At 35.1% G+C, this 20,062-nt stretch overlaps 2 protein-coding genes across 4 annotated transcripts; both read left to right on the forward strand.

Annotated features, from left to right (window-relative positions):
* Positions 1 to 1,757: 1,757 nt before the first annotated feature.
* Positions 1,758 to 11,903, forward strand: LOC110697571 (DDB1- and CUL4-associated factor 8). Of its 3 annotated transcripts, XM_021874942.1 has the most exons (9): positions 1,758 to 2,160; positions 3,289 to 3,540; positions 6,502 to 6,645; positions 6,731 to 7,423; positions 7,522 to 8,064; positions 8,255 to 8,380; positions 9,792 to 9,889; positions 10,049 to 10,078; positions 11,437 to 11,903. In XM_021874942.1, exons 1-5 carry the CDS (start codon positions 2,050 to 2,052, stop codon positions 7,759 to 7,761), a joined length of 1,440 nt encoding a protein of 479 aa, XP_021730634.1. In that variant the 5' UTR covers positions 1,758 to 2,049; the 3' UTR covers positions 7,762 to 8,064; positions 8,255 to 8,380; positions 9,792 to 9,889; positions 10,049 to 10,078; positions 11,437 to 11,903. The 3 variants fall into 3 exon arrangements, with proteins under 3 accessions (XP_021730634.1, XP_021730633.1, XP_021730632.1); XM_021874941.1 differs by having other exon boundaries at positions 7,522 to 8,380; positions 9,789 to 9,889; XM_021874940.1 differs by having other exon boundaries at positions 7,522 to 8,380.
* A 4,782-nt stretch (positions 11,904 to 16,685) lies between these two features.
* Positions 16,686 to 18,800, forward strand: LOC110697622. Its single transcript, XM_021875005.1, has 3 exons — positions 16,686 to 17,274; positions 17,614 to 18,247; positions 18,368 to 18,800. Exons 1-3 carry the CDS (start codon positions 16,686 to 16,688, stop codon positions 18,798 to 18,800), a joined length of 1,656 nt encoding a protein of 551 aa, XP_021730697.1.
* Positions 18,801 to 20,062: the final 1,262 nt, after the last annotated feature.

A 20,062-nucleotide genomic window follows, 5' to 3' on the forward strand; every position in this document is an offset into this window, starting at 1 on the left:
CTATTTCACCAAATGCCACTGAGTAATTGCAAAATTCAACAAATGCCATCCAACTTTTCAAAATTCACCAAATGCCACCGAGTTTTAAGAAAATTCACCAAATGCCATTAATGACTAACGGCTGTTAGTTGACCCACCACTTGCCATGTGTCAGCTTCCGATTGGCCCATTTAAAAAATTAAACAAAAATTTTAAAAAATAAAAAAAAAACCAAAAATATTTTAAAAAGTTAAAAAAAATAATAATAATGAAAATTAAAAAAAAAAAACCACCTTGCTGCCACCAGCCAAACCCCCTTGCCGCCGAAGCCAGCTTCGGAAGGCGTGTTGGCGTCCGGAGACCCCCACCCCTTTCCCCGTCGCGCCACCCAACCTAGCGCAAACCACTAACCCAACCTTCCTCCACCACCCCGAAACCCCACCCCCCTTCAATTCCTGCACGACGGTGAGAGAGAATGACAATAACAAATGACGATGAGGCGACTGACGGAGGCAGGTGACGGTGACAGGAAGCGACGATTGAACACGAATTACAATGAGAGAGAATGACAACGACGAACGACAGCGAGAGTATGAGACCGACGACCGACGAGTATTTACTTGAACACGAATTGACGAGAATTGAACGACTGAATGATAACGTTAACAAAAAAGAATTCAACACAAATTACGGGAAGCGAAGAACACGAATTACGGTGGATTCAAACCGACGGCCGACGTTTCGTGGGTGGGTTAATGGCGGACTGCTGGAGTTTCGGGGGTGGGGTTTCGCGGGTTAGGGTTTTGGGCTAGGGTGGGTTGCGCGACGGGGAAAAGGGAGGGGAAGGGGTGGGGGTCCGCCTGCCGCCGACGCGCTTTCCGGTGCTGGCTTTGGCGGTAAGGGGGTTTGGGTGGTGGTGGGCAGGTGGCAGCATTTTGGTGGTTGGGTTGGGGTTTTCTTTTTTCTTTTTTTTTTTTTTTCAATTTTTTAGTTTTTTAATTTTTTAAAAGTTTTTGGTTGGTTCTTTTTCATTATTATTATTTTTTTAACTTTTTAAAATATTTTTGGTTTTTTTTTTTAATTTTTTTAAAATTTTTGTTTAATTTTTTTTAAATGGACCAATCAGAAGCTGACACATGGCAAGTGGTGGGTCAACTAACAGCCGTTAGTCATTAATGACATTTGGTGAATTTTCTTAAAACTCGGTGGCATTTGGTGAATTTTGAAAAGTTGGATGACATTTGGTGAATTTTGCAATTACTCAGTGAAATTTGGTGAAATAGCCGTTTTTTTTTTTTTTTTTCACTTAGAAGTATTGCCAAATCAAAGTGTCAAGTACAATGAATTTAGGAACAGATGGAATAGTACTCCCTCCGTCCCTTAATGATAGTCCCTTTTAGTGAAATTTCACGCGAATTAAGAAAAATAAGAAGTAGTAAAAGTATATTGGAAATGTAAATTTACATAAGGTATGCAAAAAAGTAAAGAGAGAAAGTAATAAAATTATTTGAAAATGCAAAATTTACATGGAAAAGTTGAATTTGCACAAATATTGTTGCATATTGGAGGGAATTTTGGTAAAAAAAACTAACAATAATGGTTGTTGGAAAAAATAAATGAGATGAACATTTTAGGACTAAAATTTGACCAAAATGAACTATCATTAAGAAACGGAGAGATTAATTAGACAAATTTCAAACTCAAACTCAAACTCAAACTCAGATAGATTTTGTTGTAGTTGACACCTCATATAAAGCAGTGTAACTCCCAATCTTTCTACTAGTATCTGTCATTTTTCTGTTGTCCAGCATCAACAACACCCCAAGACATGAATTACACAAACCCCACTCCAAATGTCCTTCTTTGTCTTCCCCTTTAATATTTATTTATGCCTTTTTACCAATCTTCATTTAATCTCAAAATTAACACTATTCACATAAATTCCAGAAGTTTTTGGTAGGGTTTGTTATTCCCAGAATTTCATATCTTACTGTACTTGGATTCCCTCATTGATTACATTAGAACTAGCACCGAATCGCACAGTTTTCCAAATTCTGCTCAACAAAAAAAATGTTGACAAGTTTGAAGAAAAATCACGGAGATTGGTTTTCTGGTAGTTTGAATAGAGAATTGGGTTTAACTCAGCCTAGAAGCTTCACTCGTCGCCTTTCGGCGTCTCAGGTGATTATCTTTTTGTTCGTGAATTTATTAATTCAATCATTTGAATGATTTTTAGTGTATGATTTACTAGCTGATTATTTATATTGATCAAAACTTATCTTTGATTTTTATTTTTTGATGTATTATTTTTAGTGAAAAGATTGTTATAGTTTGTGAATTGGATGAATAAATTTTGTGTGTTAGATTGCTTTTCATAAGGAAGAAGTGTGTTTGGATAAGATTGTTAAGTGGCACACTTTTCAAACACATTGAGTCAAATAACCAATCTTTTATGGTGATTATTGGCAAGATATATATATTTTTTAATCATTTGGGTATGTTGATGCTCTCATTTAAAAGAAAGAAGAATCCGATTTTAAATTGCAATTTTAGGTATTAAGGCCTATGAGTGGATCCAAAGCTTCTCCAATGGCTTTAGGAAGGTTCATAAGTATTGAGTTGTTTGAGCAAAATGCTGAAAATGAAAGCCCTTTTTTTTTTTTTTGAATTGTTAAAAGGTTTACGTAGTTTTGCTTGTTTAATTCGGAAGCAAAAGATGGCTTGGTTGCTTTTCTTACACTTAAAAAGAGAAGATTGTCTTATAATTGTCTTCTTTCTCAATTAATTGGAAAGTGAGGTTCCTTAATAACAAGTTGGGGATTGGCTTATATGCCTAATGAAACCCTCTTGAGTATGTCTCGAAGATTTACATTTTATAATTTTCTTGAGTGAAAAAAATATTTTTTCTTGCTCGCTTCCCCTCCCCCCACAAAAAAAGTTAAACAGTGAATGGATTCCACTATGAGGGTCCAATACTCAATGTTGAATTGAGAAAAATTTGAGTTATTATGATTGGTGTTCCATTAAGGGGTGTCTAAAGACAACTTTTCTAGTTGGGAGGGTTAGGTGTGTGCAAATGGACTTGTCTAGATCTTGCTACTGACAATTTTCACACTTGTTTGTAGTCATCATTGTTTTATAAGCTTATCTAAAGCTTACTAAGACAGGATATACACTCCTTTAGCACTGTAATTTTGTATTGAATAATACGTTATATAAAAGATAAATCCTAGTTACTGCAGATTTGTAACTTGCATAATATATTGCTGGTTGCCTTGTTTGTCTGACTGCTGCTGCACTTTTATGTAGGGGCTTGTTCAAAAACTTGACTTGTATGCGAAGTTGGTTGGTCATGAGGGTTGCGTCAATACTGTGGAATTCAATTCAACTGGCAAGACTTTGGTTTCAGGTTCTGATGATAAACAAGTTATCTTCTGGGATTGGGCATCTAAAAGTAAAACATTTGCATATCCATCTGGTCACTTAGAGAATATTTTTCAGACCAAGATAATGCCGTTTAGTGATGATCGGATAATAGTCACATCTGCAGCAGATGGACAGGTAATTCTAGCACTTGGGGAATCTACTCATCTTAGCATTTTCTTTTCTTTTTTATAATCATTCTCTATCTCTAGTGTATCTTATCATGTTTTGCTTAGTTGCTTGCACACTGAACAGCTTTATTTGTGTCTTATTGCAATAAGTTTATTAGCTCTTAATTAAAAGCAATAAAAGGGGGAAATGATTCAAATGGATGTACCACGAGAGAGCATGGATAAGTTGCCACAATTATCTGCTTTATAATTCTCAGCATTTGGTTCATTTCTATAACTTTAAAACAACAACACTTACCGGGTGCAGAAAAATTATGGTTTTGGATTCAATAATTTAAACTTTGCAATGACTTGGTTAGAGGGTGTTTAGCCAAATTTCTGAAATAGTTCTAAAGGCGAGAAACAGACTTCAGGCCAATTGGGGGAGTTTTCATAGAAGTAGAAGCAGTTTGAACAGAAGCCCACAATTGTTTCCAGCAGCTTAAGATAAGCATAATTTTCTCCTTCATATATTTTTCAGTTACCTTTTGAAGTTTATAAAATAGCTCTATAAGACTATAACTCACATTGACACAAAATTTTCAATCCCAAAATAGCATGTCTTACTCATCCAATCCTAATTTTTTGCACTTACTTACCATGTCCTTGCATTGTAAAGGCAAGAATTTCCTAGGCTTAGATCTCAAGAATTAGGTGACTTTTGCTAGGATTGACTGATGCTGTGAGAATGAGTCCCATGGTGGCCTATCAACAATTGGTAAAACCTGAATTGTCTGAAATTGCTAGTAAAATTACTGTAACTACCTATAAGCAGCTTCTTAGCAGAAAGGGTATGAAGCAGTTACTCAAGAAACTGACTCAATGTTGTGACTTGTCTCTTGTTTCACAAGAAGATACAAAGAAGGCCCTTATAAAACATTTTTTTATTTTTTATTAAAGTAACCTTGAGAGCTCTCTCTTTAGATGATTTTACAATGAGACTTGAGGATTTGTGAAGTGGAGGGAGAACCCAGAGGAGGGAGGTCAAACATGGCATGAACTTCTAAAAAGCCAAGATTGCCCTAGACTCATAAGGATGTAGAGTTCTACTTTCCTAGTCAACTATAACTCTGCGATGCTTTCTGTTTTTTATTAATTTTGTTTAGTATATGTAGCATGTATGTTTTAAAGTTTAAAACTTGAAACTTTGAATGTTTTTTTATCATGTATTTTGAATCTTGAAATTTTAAGTATATTAAGATTAAGAACTTTCTATGAGGTAATGAAAAATTAGAAATTAACATACTCTATAAATTTTATTTATTCCAGTTAAATTGCAGTTTATTAATTTAACTATAGTTACCAAGAAAACTATTATAGAAAACAAGACCCATCATACTTGATTCACCCAGGGTAGTGTTCAGCGTATTTGGTTTCATTTCGAATGGAGATTCATTGGGGTATATGCAAAGTAGAAGATGAGTTGATATAAGGGTTCATGAGCAACCAGTGGCACCTGCAAGCTAGTTTTTATGTTAGTAAAGCTTATAAGTGGTCCTGTATGCAATTGGGCATAATCCAAATAAAGTTTGGTCTAATGGGCTTTAGAATAGATATTGTTTTCCTAAGCACAAATTTATTTGCTGAGTTGATGTTCATGGGTGTTTGTAAACTAGACTCAGGATGAATGTCTTTATTGTGGCGTGGAGATGGAAACTCAAAAGAACCAATTCTTTGATTGCTGTTAAAGTGCAATGTGCAGAAGATAGGAGTTAAATTTCCTACAGCAGACCTGGGACAAGACACCTTGACCCGGTGCAAGAAGAGATACAAAGTGACCGTCATTTGCAAGCTGCTGGCTTCCATAGAAGTATTGGTTTATGCAATTTGGCAGGTTGGAAATGGAGCTCTATGACATAAAAAAGTAGGTACTGGGTAAGGTTGATAAATTGTGCAAAATTAATATAATGTAAAGCTGAGAGTTGGAGAAATATTTTGGTAAAGTAATTACTAGTACCAACAAGGATTGTTTTAATCCCCTGCTATCGGATATACTCAAGGTTTGTACAGGCCTGCTAGTGTTGTTTTCCTTGGATCAGGAGTCTCGTCTTAATGTCAAGGGGGCAGTAGGTTGTAATTTGTTTTCTTTGGTGATCAATATAATCTATCATAATATGAATTTTAAAAAGGTAGACTCTTATAGGATATTGGGTAAGAAGAATAAGTAACTGAGTGCCCCAGCTTGAGTCTGTCTAGCGGGCTTTATAACAAATACCTATCGTAGTCCAATGTTCCTATATTAATCAGGTTTTTACGCTGGAAAAAAGGAATAAAAATACGCATCTACATCCATTGTTTCATATTATTTCTTGGGTTTTGATTGCTTAACGAGGAAATTTGAGCTTGAGACTTGGAGCCAAAACTTGATGCTTGTATTGCTTAAAATGTAATTCATACAAGCCCTTTGGTTTATATTGGATTTTAGAGTTCATAAATAGGTAGTATTTAATGACCTTTAGTTTTATACGTCCTCTATTCCCAAATATTGCAGCATGGGGATGGGACACGGATTTTAAGAAGAGGGAAGAGATAGAGAAAAGATAAGGACCCATATGATAAGGAGAGAGAAAGAGAGGAATAATGATAGGGACCTATGTGATAAGGAGAGAGAAAGAGAGAAAACATGTGTAAATAGGGAAATGTTGCAATATTTATGAAACTTCTTAAAATGGTAATTGTTGCAATATTTTTGGAACGATGGAAGTATAAGATTCTAGACCTAATATCGTACTTATAATGTATATTAATGTGGTAGGTAGTCTAGGTACCAAATTGTGCCAGATGTGAGTATTTCTAGGTTTGCATAATACAGGCCTTATTAAAGAGAAATGAACCTTGAAACCTGTTTCTGATCATCAAATCCTCCTTTAAGCCCCCAGAATGCTTTTGATCTAATCTACCAACATCTATTGCTTAATTATATCTTCAGGTGAGAGTTGGTCAAGTCTTACAGGATGGAAGTGTTGATACAAAAAGGTTAGGGAAGCATCGAGGAGCTGTCTTCAAACTTTCTGTGGAACCTGGAAGTCCTTACATCCTTTACAGCTGTGGTGAGGATGGCTTTGTTCAACATGTATGTCCAAAATGCTTATAGCAGTATGTAATCTTTTCAATAGCTGGCTGTTATATTATCAATGTTTCCTTTTCCCAATTTGCAGTTTGATCTGAGAAGCAATTCTTCCACAAAGCTCTTCTCTTGTTGCTCCTTTATAGTAGGTGACAGGTCTGATTTTTCAAGTAGAGTCCGATTGAACGGAATTGTGAGTGATCCGAGAAATCCTAATTATCTTGCTGTCGGAGGCTCTGATGAATATGTGCGTGTATATGACATGAGAAAATGCCATTGGGATGCCTCCAGTAATTTGGATAGACCAGTGAACACATTTTGTCCTCATCATCTCAAAGAGAGTGGCAATGTTCATATCACAGGGCTAGCTTACTCAAATGCAGGCGAGCTGCTTGTCTCGTATAATGATGAGCTCATATACTTGTTTCAAAAATGCATGGGAATGGGAACAAATCCAAGGTTAGTATCTTCTGAAGAGCTTCAGAAATTGGAAGAGCCACAAGTTTTTTCTGGACACAGAAATTCACAAACAGTTAAAGGCGTCAACTTTTTCGGCCCCAACGATGAATTTGTTGTTAGTGGTTCAGATTGTGGCCATATCTTCATTTGGGAAAAAAAGGACTCAAAACTTGTACGTTTGATGGTCGGAGATAGACATGTAGTTAATCAGCTTGAGCAGCATCCATCCATGCCTGTCCTTGCCACTTGTGGTATCGAAAAAAGTGCAAAAATCTGGTCTCCGGTTTCTAAGATAGTTCAGCCCCTGCCCACTGATGTAAACGAGGTTAATATCCCTTCCTATCCTGGCTCTTTCTAAGTTTGGGTGTTGGATATTGCCTTTTACATATATATATATATATAAACCATTGATTTTGTGTGCAGATTATGGAGTCTAACCGACAAGGGAGAGAGGATCATTCGCGGGTGACTCTCACCCCTGATGTTATAATGCATGTATTACGACTGCAGAGACGACAAACACTGGCTTTTGTTGAAAGGCGGCCCAGGAGAGGTAACGGTGAGAGTGAGGATGACGATAGTGAAGGAGAAGCTTATATATTAAGGTTTTCTGATAGGGATGCTGCCACAGATGGTGATCCTAGAGAATGCAACATTAGCTAGTTTTCCATCTGATAGAGAAGATGTCACTTTCTTCCGTTGGTGTTATTTTTTCTCCATTTCTATTTCTCTATGCTGGTCACTACTTGCCTGTAAATTGTAATGTGTAATGCGCTTGTAATATATTATGAGGGTTGTTTGCTATCCAAAAAATAAAAAAGGTGATATCAGTATCTTGCGGAAACAGATTGTATTATACTGCTGATTTTTATTAGTGTCTTCCAGCATCCCAAATCCATTTGAATATGCAATGAGTAATGCAGAATAATGCTACGATTCTCCGTACACAGAGTACATTGGAGGAAGGTATGGTAATGCTTGTCATTCTTGTATTAGGTGTTTCTCATTTTTGGAAATATTACTCATCCCAATATAATTCGTCTTTTTGAAGCCATTGAGGTTGAGATTATTTAATTATTATTATTGTAATTTTTACAGATTAATGTTTTTTTTTTTTTTTTTAAATTAAAATTTTTATTTTTAATGGGTTTTATAGATAGAGGAAAGAAAATTCTTGTTATTGGAGTATTTTGATGGTGCTGAGACTGCTGACCTTGGAGCTTACATTCATAGGCATGGTAGAGTTACAAAACTGCTGCTAGGCACTTCATCAAACAGCATGGTACATTTATTTTTGTTTCTAAAATCTTGCTTTAGTTGGTAATTTTTGTTACAAATATTAGTTTTTACATACTTAAATTTTTGCTATTGTAGTCATTATTCAATTTGGTACTAGATTTAGTCCAAACATAAGCAAACTGGAAAAGCTGGTGGTAATTTTTGAAATTCGTATGAAGATTTATTGCTGATAAATTCATATTTATCCCTCCGTTTGATTCTATGCAATATGTGAAAATCTAATTTTTAAAATGGTTATATTTGATTTCGTAGTGAATTGGTAATTTCAGCTTATAGTAGAGGGATGCTTTAATTTCTGTTATTAGATTAAGCCATTTGGATTAGAACTTTTAGGTACGAGTTACTGGAGAACTTTTTTGGTGTCAGGTCTTATAGTCTTAATGGGAGCTTTAGTGCTTGTAAATAATATAATTGCTGGTGTCACACTGAAGGTTGTCATGTACTTGACATATAACTTAGTAATCTTGTTAATTTATTTTATTTCAAACTGATTGTTGATGTAGTAATTAGGCTGGTTCTTTTATGTTTTTTTTTTTTTTGGATTTTCTGATGCAAGTTCTGAGTTTAATTGATGATTAGTGTAATCCACATCCTCAACAACAATAACAACAAAGCCTTAGTCCCAAAATGATTTGCAGTTGGCTAACATGAAACGTCATAAGAAATTGTACGATATAAAGAAAGGGACAATAAGATAATCGTCATCGGTACAAGTTGTTGTTTGTCTTGTAACTCTGTTGAGATGATTCCTTGACACCAAGAAATGTATTTGTTGATTTGAAATTCAATCCTTTTATGGTTGGCCTAGATATTGACTTATTGAGAAGCTAGAATAAGGTATGAGGCTCATTTGTAGGAGGTTTGTTGATCCATCTTGGTAACATGTGTTTAAAAGCTTAATTGTGATATTATAATAGGCTGACTGATGACTTTTAGGATTTAATAGTGACTTCATATACCTTTAGATTATTATTTAGGTTTGGAATATTGGAAGATAAATTAATTAGACATTTTTTTATTTTCTGTGCCATGGTTTGTGGGCATATATTCTGAATTATCTTATTTGGTTGATATTTGTATGTTTTTTTTTTTTTTTTTTTTTTTTTAATCTTATCGGTAATTAGCAAAGTTATCAGTCCCTGCTAAGTTGCTAACAATGCAAATTCGCAAAGTTATCTCCATTTCCTAATTTAATGAAATTTTAATGACCTTTTTCATAATCAATTTTTTTTTTTTCCGTAGATTTCATTGCTCATAGATGTTCAGCATTGGGTTTTTTTTTCCCTTATTTGTTTATTGCTTCTAAAATTATTGGCTTATCGCTATTGTTAGTTTAATCTTGATTCTACTTTGTGTAATCCTTGACCAATCTTGAGAGCTGTCTTCTGTAGCAGTAAGAAGAATGAGGAGCAGCCTGGACGTTAATGCTCTAACATGTCTCTCCAAAGATGATTTTTGGGTTCTCACTGCCATTGAGATGGCCATGCGCAATGTAATCACCTCACATCTCTCCTATAGATGCCAAAATACTTGCAAATTTTTGTGTGTGTGTGTGTGTTTTTTTTTTTTTTTTTTTTTTTTTTTTTTTTTTTTTTTTTTTTTAAAAATAAAATAATCTTACAAGGTGTTTTATTCACTTTGAATGTTGCAGCATGAAACCATCCCTTCTAAGCTCACTCAGGTAATTATTGCTCCAATTCTCAGTTTTGATGGGTGCTTTGTATTTATAAACTAGATTAGGTCCCGTGCCATATACGGTTATTTTTAGTATTATTATAAAAAAAAAAAAAAAAAAAAAAAGTGTGAACTAAACTATCAAAATTTTTACTAAAATGAAACATAACCATGAAAAAACTGATTAGCTAAATTTGTACTCTAAAGTTAAGCATTTGAGCATATGATTATTTTATGTATTTCAATGTGGTACTATTAGTGTTATAAAAAATTTCTTATTAATTAAATGAAAACTTTTAAAGCTACTAACCCTGTGAATAAATTTTCTTTTTGCACACTATTAAAATCACTCTATTATTTCATCCAAAACCATGCAACCTAAAATAATATTCTTCCATGTCATTCTAACAACATATTATTTCTTATTAAACTTTTCTCCTACTATCAACTCTAATTAAAATATCAACATATTTAAATCATATTTTGGTAATATATATATTATATAATAATTCAAATTAATAGTTATCAACCGATAAATTATATAGTTATTGATTGATGTTTTTACGTAGATATTGATTATCAAGCTAATTTGTATGACAAAAATAACAAATAAAAATCTTATGTTGATAATCTATATGATATTTTTCCTAAAGAAGTTTTTTTTTTTTTTTTTTTTTTTTTTTTTTTTTTTTTTTTTTATAATTAAAAATCTAGATCATAATTAATTTTTTGACAATTAAGGTTACTTACCTTTTAGTCAACTTTTTTTTTTTTTTTTTTTTTACCTCATTTAAACTTTATTTAAAAGAAGATTTTCTCCAAGAAAATAAAATAATATATAGTTAAGGAGACTCAAGGCAATGACACGTGTCATTGCTAGTGTGTCTTTTAGTATATATTATTATTATTATTGATTATTGATTTTGATGGGTGGTTTGTATTTGTTTGTGATTTACTAGAGATGGTAATATTTATAAAGGTATTGAGAAATTGGCTTAAGCACAAGCTGCTGCATGATGACACTTCTAAATGTTGGTCACTCTGTTCCTTTGATCCTTAAATAATTATCATGTAATCTCTTGTACTCTTCGGTATAATTTTGTGTGCACTGGTTTTTTTAGATGATTGTTTTAGGTTAACATATCTTAGGTATGATTTCCCTGCCCTCAAAACATTAGTCAATCATGGTGTCTTCAATGCAGTTTGCCGCCAAATTTGGGCCAAAATGAAATCTGGTAAAGCATGTTGATATATTAGGCTTACTGCCCTATTTTTTCTTTTGGCGATGCTGTTTTAACTTTCCTGGTTGTTGGATATTAAATTTTTTTTTTCCTTTTATATATCAACCACTTATTTTGTGTGCAGATTATGGAGTCTAACCGACAACGGAGAGAGGATCATTCGCGGGTGACTCGCACCCCTGAGGTTATAATGCATGTATTACGACTGCAAAGACGACAAACACTGGCTTTTGTCGAAAGGCCGCCCAGGAGAGGTAACAGTGAGAGTGAGGATGACGATAGTAAAGGAGAGGCTTATATTAAGGTTTTCTGATGGGGATGCTGCCACAGATGGTGATCCTAGAAAATGCAACATTAGCTAGTTTTGCACTTGATAGAGAAGATTTCACTTTCTTCCGTCTTCCTGTATCTTGGTGTTATTTTCTCTCCTTTTCTCTTTCTCAATGCTGGTCACTGCTTGCCTGTAATCTGTAAAAATTGAAAAAAAAAAAACATAAAATTTAGAAAATCATGTGGCTCCTTTTATTCTATTGAATAATACTATTTTATTAGAATCAAACACATTATTATCATTTAGCTGTTTATAATTAATGACCATCCTAGCTTTACCTCTTTTTTCTTCTGCATGATTTCTTACCATGAATGCTAGACTATTATGAGGACTCTTGCTATTCCTAATTAAATTCTTATTCAACAATTCTTTTATTTGCTCATAAAATTCTAATATATCTTGATAGGTATAAACCATTTGTGTTACTCTTATAATTTTATTAGGATTTGTTAGGTTATCTTAGCAAATTTCTTATCCTTTTCCCAGTGTTTTAATGGATTTGTTGAATATAATTTTACACATAATTTTTCTTGCTGATTATCCGATCTCTTAATGTTGATTCACACTCAGAAATTCTAAGTGCAACCTCTCGTTGTGTAGGTGTAACCCTATCACCACGCTGGTTGCGCGTAAATTCCGTAGTCTGATGAGTTTAAGCTTTTGTTATTTTCTGTATAGGAACATAATGACCATTAATAGTAAATATTATTTGATCAATAGTTTGAGTGCATGGAGAGTATAGTCTTTGAAAGTTATTTCCTATTATCATATCATGACTAGGTCGATCAGTTGCCCATAAAATAGGAATAACACAATGAACACCTCCAAATTCTACTGGCAATTCCTCTATTATTTCCGTATGCAACATAACACTGTTATTAGCAATTCTTACCTGCATAGGATTTTTAGCTTTTTTCCACATAAATTCTGGAATAATGACCTTTTTCCAAAGCATGTAGAACAACCACTATCAATATATGCACATAATTTATATTTATTATAATCTTCAATGCATATATCAGTTGGAATATAGATGCTATTAGGATTAGTACTGGATATTTCATTATAGGCTTCCATTTGCATATTAACTTCATCTTCATATACTGGTTCACTAACAGTTTTGGTTTTATATCTAATCACCTTTCTGTTTTCAAAAATAGGATTATTTGGTTCCTCATTTATCTCTAAATTAGAACATGAACCAATATCAATACTATGTCTTGTTGGTTGTTTCAAGCCTTTTCTTAATTTCATATTTTCATTTAGCTTCTTTATTATAGCTAATATTTCTTCTTCATCTTCTTCTGGCTTTTTATCAACTCGTTTTTTCATCTTTATTGTATTTGAATTCTTTCTACTTAGACTTGGTGATCTAAGACTCTACTTCTCTGTAATTTAGGTTTTGTAGTTATCTCAATATGAAGTAATCCTGATTCATCAATTAACAACTTACTTGACCTATTTTTTACTGCAGGATTCATGAAGAATTCTTTCCAAATTTTTTCAATTTCTATTTCATTAAGATTTACCTTTATAGGGACAATCTTCTTCTTAGGACCTCCTCCTTGCTCATATTTCTGAGCATCTACCATTTGTTTCTTGAAAGTTGAATCTATAGTGTTTACCAACTTATAGACTACCTTCCTCTTTAAATGTATAGGTCAAGTTCCTTTATGCATGTTTACTCCATCAATTAATAACTTGATTGCCAGAAACTTAGGAGCATGATGCAAGTCTAAGCATGGAGAACTTCGAAGATTTGCTTATCATGCATCAAGATAGCTTGTCTCTAAACATTGATTCAAGCCAAGCGTTGCATGGACACTTTCTTGGATACCAAAGCAAAGCTACGGTTTGCTTGGTGGCTTTCTTGGAGCCTAAACTAGTTTCTTTAATTTTCTTACTTAGATTTTGCTTACAAGATTTTACCTTTCACTTGAAAAGGTTTTTCTTGGTTTAAGCATTAGGATCTATAATCTTTTTATTAGTTTCTTTAATTAGTTAGTGTTAATTGATTTTAGGCGTGTGGTCTTGTTTGGTGAGCAAGCTTGTTCAGGTTGTTGAAGCCTTCTCCAAGGGTTTGAAATCTTATCCAAGGGTTTGTTAGAGTTTTAGTTGGGTTAGATAACTAATCAAATTCTATCTTATGTGATTAGTTACCAAAACCGTGTGCTTGCTTGCACTCCTAGTCGGTTTAGTTGTCTAGTTTGATTAGTATTGAATTAGGGATTTGTCCTAATCTTCCTAGGAGAGTCTAGCTTATAAATAGGCTTGTAAACACACGAAATAATCAGATTATTATGCATTGCTTTTGAGTTTAAACACTTAAGTTTTAATTGATTGTGATCAATTGCTGTTTTGCTTGTTTTAGTTAAAACATTCATTTAGGTTGATTGACTAGGTGGATCTTAGTTGATTAATCTTAGTTTTTGTTTAGTTCTTGGTGGATTTCCTGTAGAGAATTAGATTTAAACATATCCCTAGTGTTTTGTTGATTTTCGGATCAATAATTCACATCATCTTGGTATCAGATTCCAGGTTCCGGTAGAAAAAAAAACTGGTAAAGTTTGGCTTGAAATTTTTGAGTGATTCTTTTTTCATTGGACGTTAAAAACATTCAGCTATCACCATATAAAATTTAGTAACTTTTGGTTGAGTAACACGCTCTACACAGCCTCAAACTTTTGTTGTTAATGCACTGATTTGCGGTTGGGAGTCCGGTTTTGTTTTGCTTCAAGATTTCTTCAAGATTCGATCTTTTAATCAAGATTTTTGCATAAACTAACTTGGTTTGTGTGGGAATAATGTGTGACAAAGAAGTTCCACTAGTTCCAAGGGGTTTAACCTTAGAACAAGCTCAAAATCTTAGAAGAGATAGACAAATCAACGAGTTGGCAGCAAGATTGGATGAGATATTGCAAAGACTTGATACTCGTGATGGATCTTCTTCAAAGAAGGGTAATTCTAACACTAATTCTAGTTCAAGTGAGGAAGAACAACCAAGGAGAAACCCTAGGAGGCCACGAAAGAATTATTCATCAAGTGATGATTCACCAAGACCTAGGAGAAGGGATAAACCAAAAGATGATGATAGGAACCTTAGGCTAGATCTTCCCGAATTCAATGGGAGTATGAATGAACTAGAGAAGTATTTTGAATGGATTAGAAGGGCCAAAATACTCTTTGATTACAAGGAGTATGATGAGAGGAAAAGGTGTAAGATAGTCGAATTGAAACTGACGGATATGCAAGTCTTTGGTATGATAATTTGAAGAAGAGGCATAAGGAAGGGCGAGACAAAATAACCACTTGGGAGCAACTCAAGAAGCACATGAAAAAGAGGTTCGTACCTAGTGATTATTGGTGAAGGATAATTAGGTCGTTGGACTAACTACCCTCAACCAAACAATATTTATAAACCTACACCTACACTAAACAAGTTTAGTGGTAAGTAGAGGGTCGAACCACGGAGACGACATAAACACTATCAACACCACCACCAATTAAGCTAGGTCAAAGAGATAGGATGGATAGAACAATAAACAAAAATGAGATTTATATTAAGTTAAACTAACACCAAGGGAGAGGGTCAAACATGACAATGATCTTCAATAAAGTTAGGCAATGGAAATGAGTTTACATGCAAACCAAATATCTCATATAAGGCAATACCAACAATACCATCTAACCACCTATCGGGGTCAAAGGCTTTCCCAACTTAACACATGCTCATACTATCGTCATAAGCTGTGAAAGTTAAGGTTTTTGCATAGAATCGATCACCTAATGGATATCCCTAAGTTACACTATCGTCATAACTTAGTTCAATCCACCCAATTACAACACATGATTGGCCATTCACATGGAGTAATTAGTAAAACATGGTTACAAGGTATATTTAATCACATATAACCAACATTTGTCTACCCTAATACATTCAAGATTCACCACATGCTATCACCAATCCCTTAGTAAAGGGAATTACTCACTAATCATGAAAAACTAACACAAAACCCAACAAGAAGAACAAAGAGAAGCAATTAAACTAAACAACTACTCTAATCAAGCAAGAAATTAAGAAAGAACAATAAATGAGATAGAGTTTAGAATGCTCATTGAAGTATTGAAAAGGAATCCAAAACAATGTCACTTTGCATCTTCATCTTCTTCAATCCACCATTGAAGCTCTTCACTTTCTCTCTCTAAAATACCCTAAATTACTCTTAATCTACATTGTAAAGTATAAAAACAAAGATTAAAACTAAATCTAAGCCTAATTTATGTGAAGATTGATGGAGAGATGTTAGGGTTTAACCCCTCAAAGAGGAGAGAGAAAACCCCAAAGAAACCCACCACCAAAACTTATAAAAAGAGGAGAGGAAGAAGCGTTTAAAAGACCCGTAGCTGCTCGTGCGCGCCCGCGATATTTGCCTGCGCGCCCGCGCACTGGGATTGGCCTGACAGCGACATTCATTTTCAAACGGCCATAACTTCTGTTCTAGGAGTCTTCTATGGGCGTGCAACCTACCGTTGGAAAGCTCTTTAAGTCTAGTTTCCAATGCAACTTGAATCACCTCAATCCAATTTGTAGATAAAAAGTTATGGCTAAAAGAGTGAACAAAGGTTAGTTTCGGAGTTCAGGCCCTTGAGCGCCCGCGCCTATCTTAGGAGCGCCCGCGCCTATCTTAGGCGCGCCCGCGCCTAAGCCGCGCCCAAATCGCGCCTACATTCTGCCTCCTTCAATATTTTCAACCCCAATGTTAGGCACGCCCGCGCTTGGTTTGGCGCGCCCGCGCCATTCTGAAAGCACGACCCGCGCTGTCCGTATGGCCTTGCTTGCTTGCTCCTTAACTTCCTTTGTAGCTCTTCAAATGAACTCCAATTCTCCAAGCTCTTCATTCTCTCAAAATCAACTCCAAAAGCCTATAAAACACGAGGAAAAGCACAAAAACATAATAAAGAGAGAAACGGAGCAAAAGGGGTACAAACAAGGGACAAACGTAGAAAAATACCGCGATTAGAGGATCTAAATAGTGGCATAAATGCCACTTATCAATTATATCCAAGATACTTACCTTAAGATGAAAACTTTTAAACAAAATTTAATGGCTGTTGAGAATTATATTATTGAATTTGAAAAGTTATGCATGCTATGTGGTTTAGAAGAGATTGTTGAACATAAGATTGCTCGTTTTATTTCGGGATTGAATGATAATATTGCTGAAAAAGTCGAATTACAACAATATTGGTCCTTTGAGGATGTTTGCAAGGTAGCTATAAAGGTTGAGAAACAGCTAAAGGGGAAGAAGGGCTCGTTCACTAAGCCTTTTGTAAAAGGGTTCTCAAAACCTTTTGAGAGAGTTAGTGTGGAAAAGAGTAGTTCTAGTTCGAACTACAAGGAGACAAAGCCTAAATTCGAGTCTACTAAAAAGTTTGTGGAAGGAAGGAAGTGCTTCAAGTGTGGTAGTGTTAGTCACATTGCAAGTGACTGTCCATCTAAAAGGGTCATGACGGCTCAAGAATGGGAACAAGAGCAAGCTAAATGTGAGCAAGGTAGTGACGGTGAAAAGGATGAAGAAAACTTTGAAGAAGAGGTGGAACACATGGAAGAAATTGATCCCGAGACTCAAGGTCAAAATTTGGTCCTAAGGAGAGCACTACACTAAAAACCTATGTCTATTGAAGGCAATCAAAGGGAGAAAATCTTTCTCACAAGATGCAAGGTGGAAGATAAGTTGTGTGATATGATAATTGACACGGGTAGCTGCCCTAATGTAGTGTCTACTACTTTGGTAGATAAGTTGAAATGGCCAATTATCGAGCATCCAAACCCTTAGAAGCCTCATTGGTTCAATAATTCGAGTGATGTTAAGGTGAATAAACAAGCTCTCATATCCTTTTCAATTGGTAAATTTCATGACAAAGTTTTGTGTGATGTTTGCCCTATGGATGTGTGTCATATACTATTAGGTCGTCCTTGGCAATATGATAGATTTGTGAAATTTGATGGAATGACTAATGTGTATGTTGTAAGAAAAGGAGAAAACGAGAAACCGGTTGCTTTGAAACCTTTGATAAACAATAAACCTTCTATTGCTACCTCTAATTCGAAGAGTTCCTACTTGATTAGTGAGAGAGAAGTGGAGAAAGAAATCGGCAATAACAATATGGTGTATATACTTGTTTCTAATGAGGTTCGAATTGAGAAAGATGAACAACTCAAGAGGCCGGTTGAATTGGAAGCTATTTTGAGAGAGTTCAAGGATATGTTTCCTGATGAATTACCTCCGGGACTACCTCCTATTCGTGGGATAGAACATCAAATTGACTTGATTCCGGGAGCACCATTACCTAACAAAGTAGCTTATAGAAGTAATCCAGAAGAGACAAAAGAGATGCAAAGGAAAATTGAGGAACTTATGACAAGAGGTTATGTGAGAGAGAGCATGAGTCCTTGTGCCGTGTCTACACTACTTGTTCCAAAGAAGGATAGAAGTTGGCGCATGTATATTGATAGTAGAAGTGTGAATAACATCACAATCAAGTATCGTTTTCCTATTCCAAGATTGGATGACTTACTTGATGAGTTACATGGCTCGAAATTGTTTTCAAAAATTGATCTTATGAGTGGATATCATCAAATTCGAATGAGAGAAGGAGATGAGTGGAAAACCGCATTCAAGACTAAGTTAGGGTTGTATGAATGGTTGGTGATGCCGTTTAGTCTTACAAATGCACCTAGCACGTTCATGAGATTGATGCATGAGGTTGTAACCGATGCAAGTGGAGTTGGGATTGGAGCGGTTTTATTGCAAAAGAAGCGCCCTATAGCTTACTTTAGTGAGAAATTGGGAGGAGCTCGTTTGAACTATTCTACTTATGATAAAGAGTCCTACGCTATTGTTATTTCTTTAGATCATTGGAGTCATTATCTCCGACCTAATCATTTTGTGTTGCATTCTGATCATGAGGCGTTGAAGTATATACATGGACAACAAAAGCTCAATCCTAGGCATGCTAAGTGGGTTGAATTTTTGCAATCATATAATTTATCTTCTAAGTACAAAGAAGGAAAATCAATTTCGTGGCGGATGCACTCTCTAGAAGATATACATTGCTTGGAATTTTTAATATCAAATTGCTTGGTTTCGAATTGATCAAGGAATATCACAAGGGAGATGATGATTTTTCTACACTTGTTGAAGAGTGTTCAAAGGGAGCCGTAGGTTCTTACTTGTTACAAGATGGTTTTCTTTTCAAAGGAAATTAACTTTGTCTTCCTAAGTGTTCTATTCGAGAGCTAGTTGTTAGAGAAGCTCATGGAGGTGGAATTGCTGGTCACTTTGGCATTACAAAGACTTTGAATATGTTACAAGAACACTTCTATTGGCCTAAGATGCTTGCGGATGTGCAATTAGTTGTATCTAGTTGTGCAACTTGTCAAAAGGCAAAGGATACTTTTCATTAAGGCTTGTATACACCTGATGAGTGACATTTATGTCACTCTTAGGGTAGTCTTTTCTAATAGTTTTAGTAATAATTTGGTCCATTTAAGTACGTTTTTGCTATGATTCGCCTAATTTGAGTTTTCTACCTTTGTGATGCGTAATGTGTATTCATGTGGTTTAGGTAGTCTATACTCCCCTCCCCTTTCGTTGTATTATGCTTTACCTTCATGTTCCATGATTATAGGTGTATGCAGTTGATTCGGAGATGGAAAGAACAAGGGCAAAACGGGAGAATTCCAAACCACACAAATGGTGCGGGCACGCCACCTAGATGCGCGGGCGCGCCTCCCTTGAGCGCGTGCGCGCTGATGAGCTGGACCAACCATTAAATACCCACTTTGGAGCGGGCGCGCATTTCAAGGAGAGGCCGCGCCATCATTTAACGCGTGGGCCCGCCTTTGTTGGGCGCGGGCGCGCTTGTCTGCTGCAGATTCAAATCCCGAATTCAGTCCAAACAACAAGAGGAGGAAAAAACGGCTAACATTCAACAACATTCTATCATTAGCATACTTTAGCAACATTGGTGTATGGTCAAGCTTATTGCTTGGGTGATGTATGGTTCATAATATTGCTTAGCATGATTGTAGTTGTAGTTATGGATAGTGAGTAGTTACTTGTTGCTAGGGGTTTGCTGAAGGTATGCTTTGAGTTTGATGTATGTTAGGCTAGATTAATTTGGAATATTTGTGATTAAATCTTCCTTGTGCTTATACTTATTGGCCACTCCATGTTTATGGCCATATTCATGTTGTGGTTGAGTAACTTGAACTAAATCATGACGATAGTGTGATTTAGGAATAGTTATTAGGTGATTGATATTGCATGACCTTAGTTTGTATGCCTTACGACGATAGTGTAAATGTATGCTAGCTAGGAAAGCTCTTAATCCCGATAGGTGATTAGAGAGTATT

Source organism: Chenopodium quinoa, unplaced genomic scaffold (genome assembly GCF_001683475.1).
Source record: "Chenopodium quinoa cultivar QQ74 unplaced genomic scaffold, ASM168347v1, whole genome shotgun sequence".
Taxonomy (NCBI): domain Eukaryota; kingdom Viridiplantae; phylum Streptophyta; class Magnoliopsida; order Caryophyllales; family Amaranthaceae; genus Chenopodium; species Chenopodium quinoa.

Bases quoted from the DNA above. Each gene is read 5' to 3' on its own strand.
- LOC110697622 (XM_021875005.1), top strand. From the start codon at position 16,686: ATGCCACTTATCAATTATATCCAAGATACTTACCTTAAGATGAAAACT. The intron at 17,275-17,613 runs GTCAAAATTTGG...ATATACTATTAG, and splicing joins AATTGATCCCGAGACTCAAG to GTCGTCCTTGGCAATATGAT. The intron at 18,248-18,367 runs GTTTTCAAAAAT...GATGCCGTTTAG, and splicing joins GAGTTACATGGCTCGAAATT to TCTTACAAATGCACCTAGCA.
- LOC110697571 (XM_021874941.1), top strand. From the start codon at position 2,050: ATGTTGACAAGTTTGAAGAAAAATCACGGAGATTGGTTTTCTGGTAGT. The intron at 6,646-6,730 runs GTATGTCCAAAA...CCCAATTTGCAG, and splicing joins AGGATGGCTTTGTTCAACAT to TTTGATCTGAGAAGCAATTC. The intron at 7,424-7,521 runs GTTAATATCCCT...TTTTGTGTGCAG, and splicing joins TGCCCACTGATGTAAACGAG to ATTATGGAGTCTAACCGACA.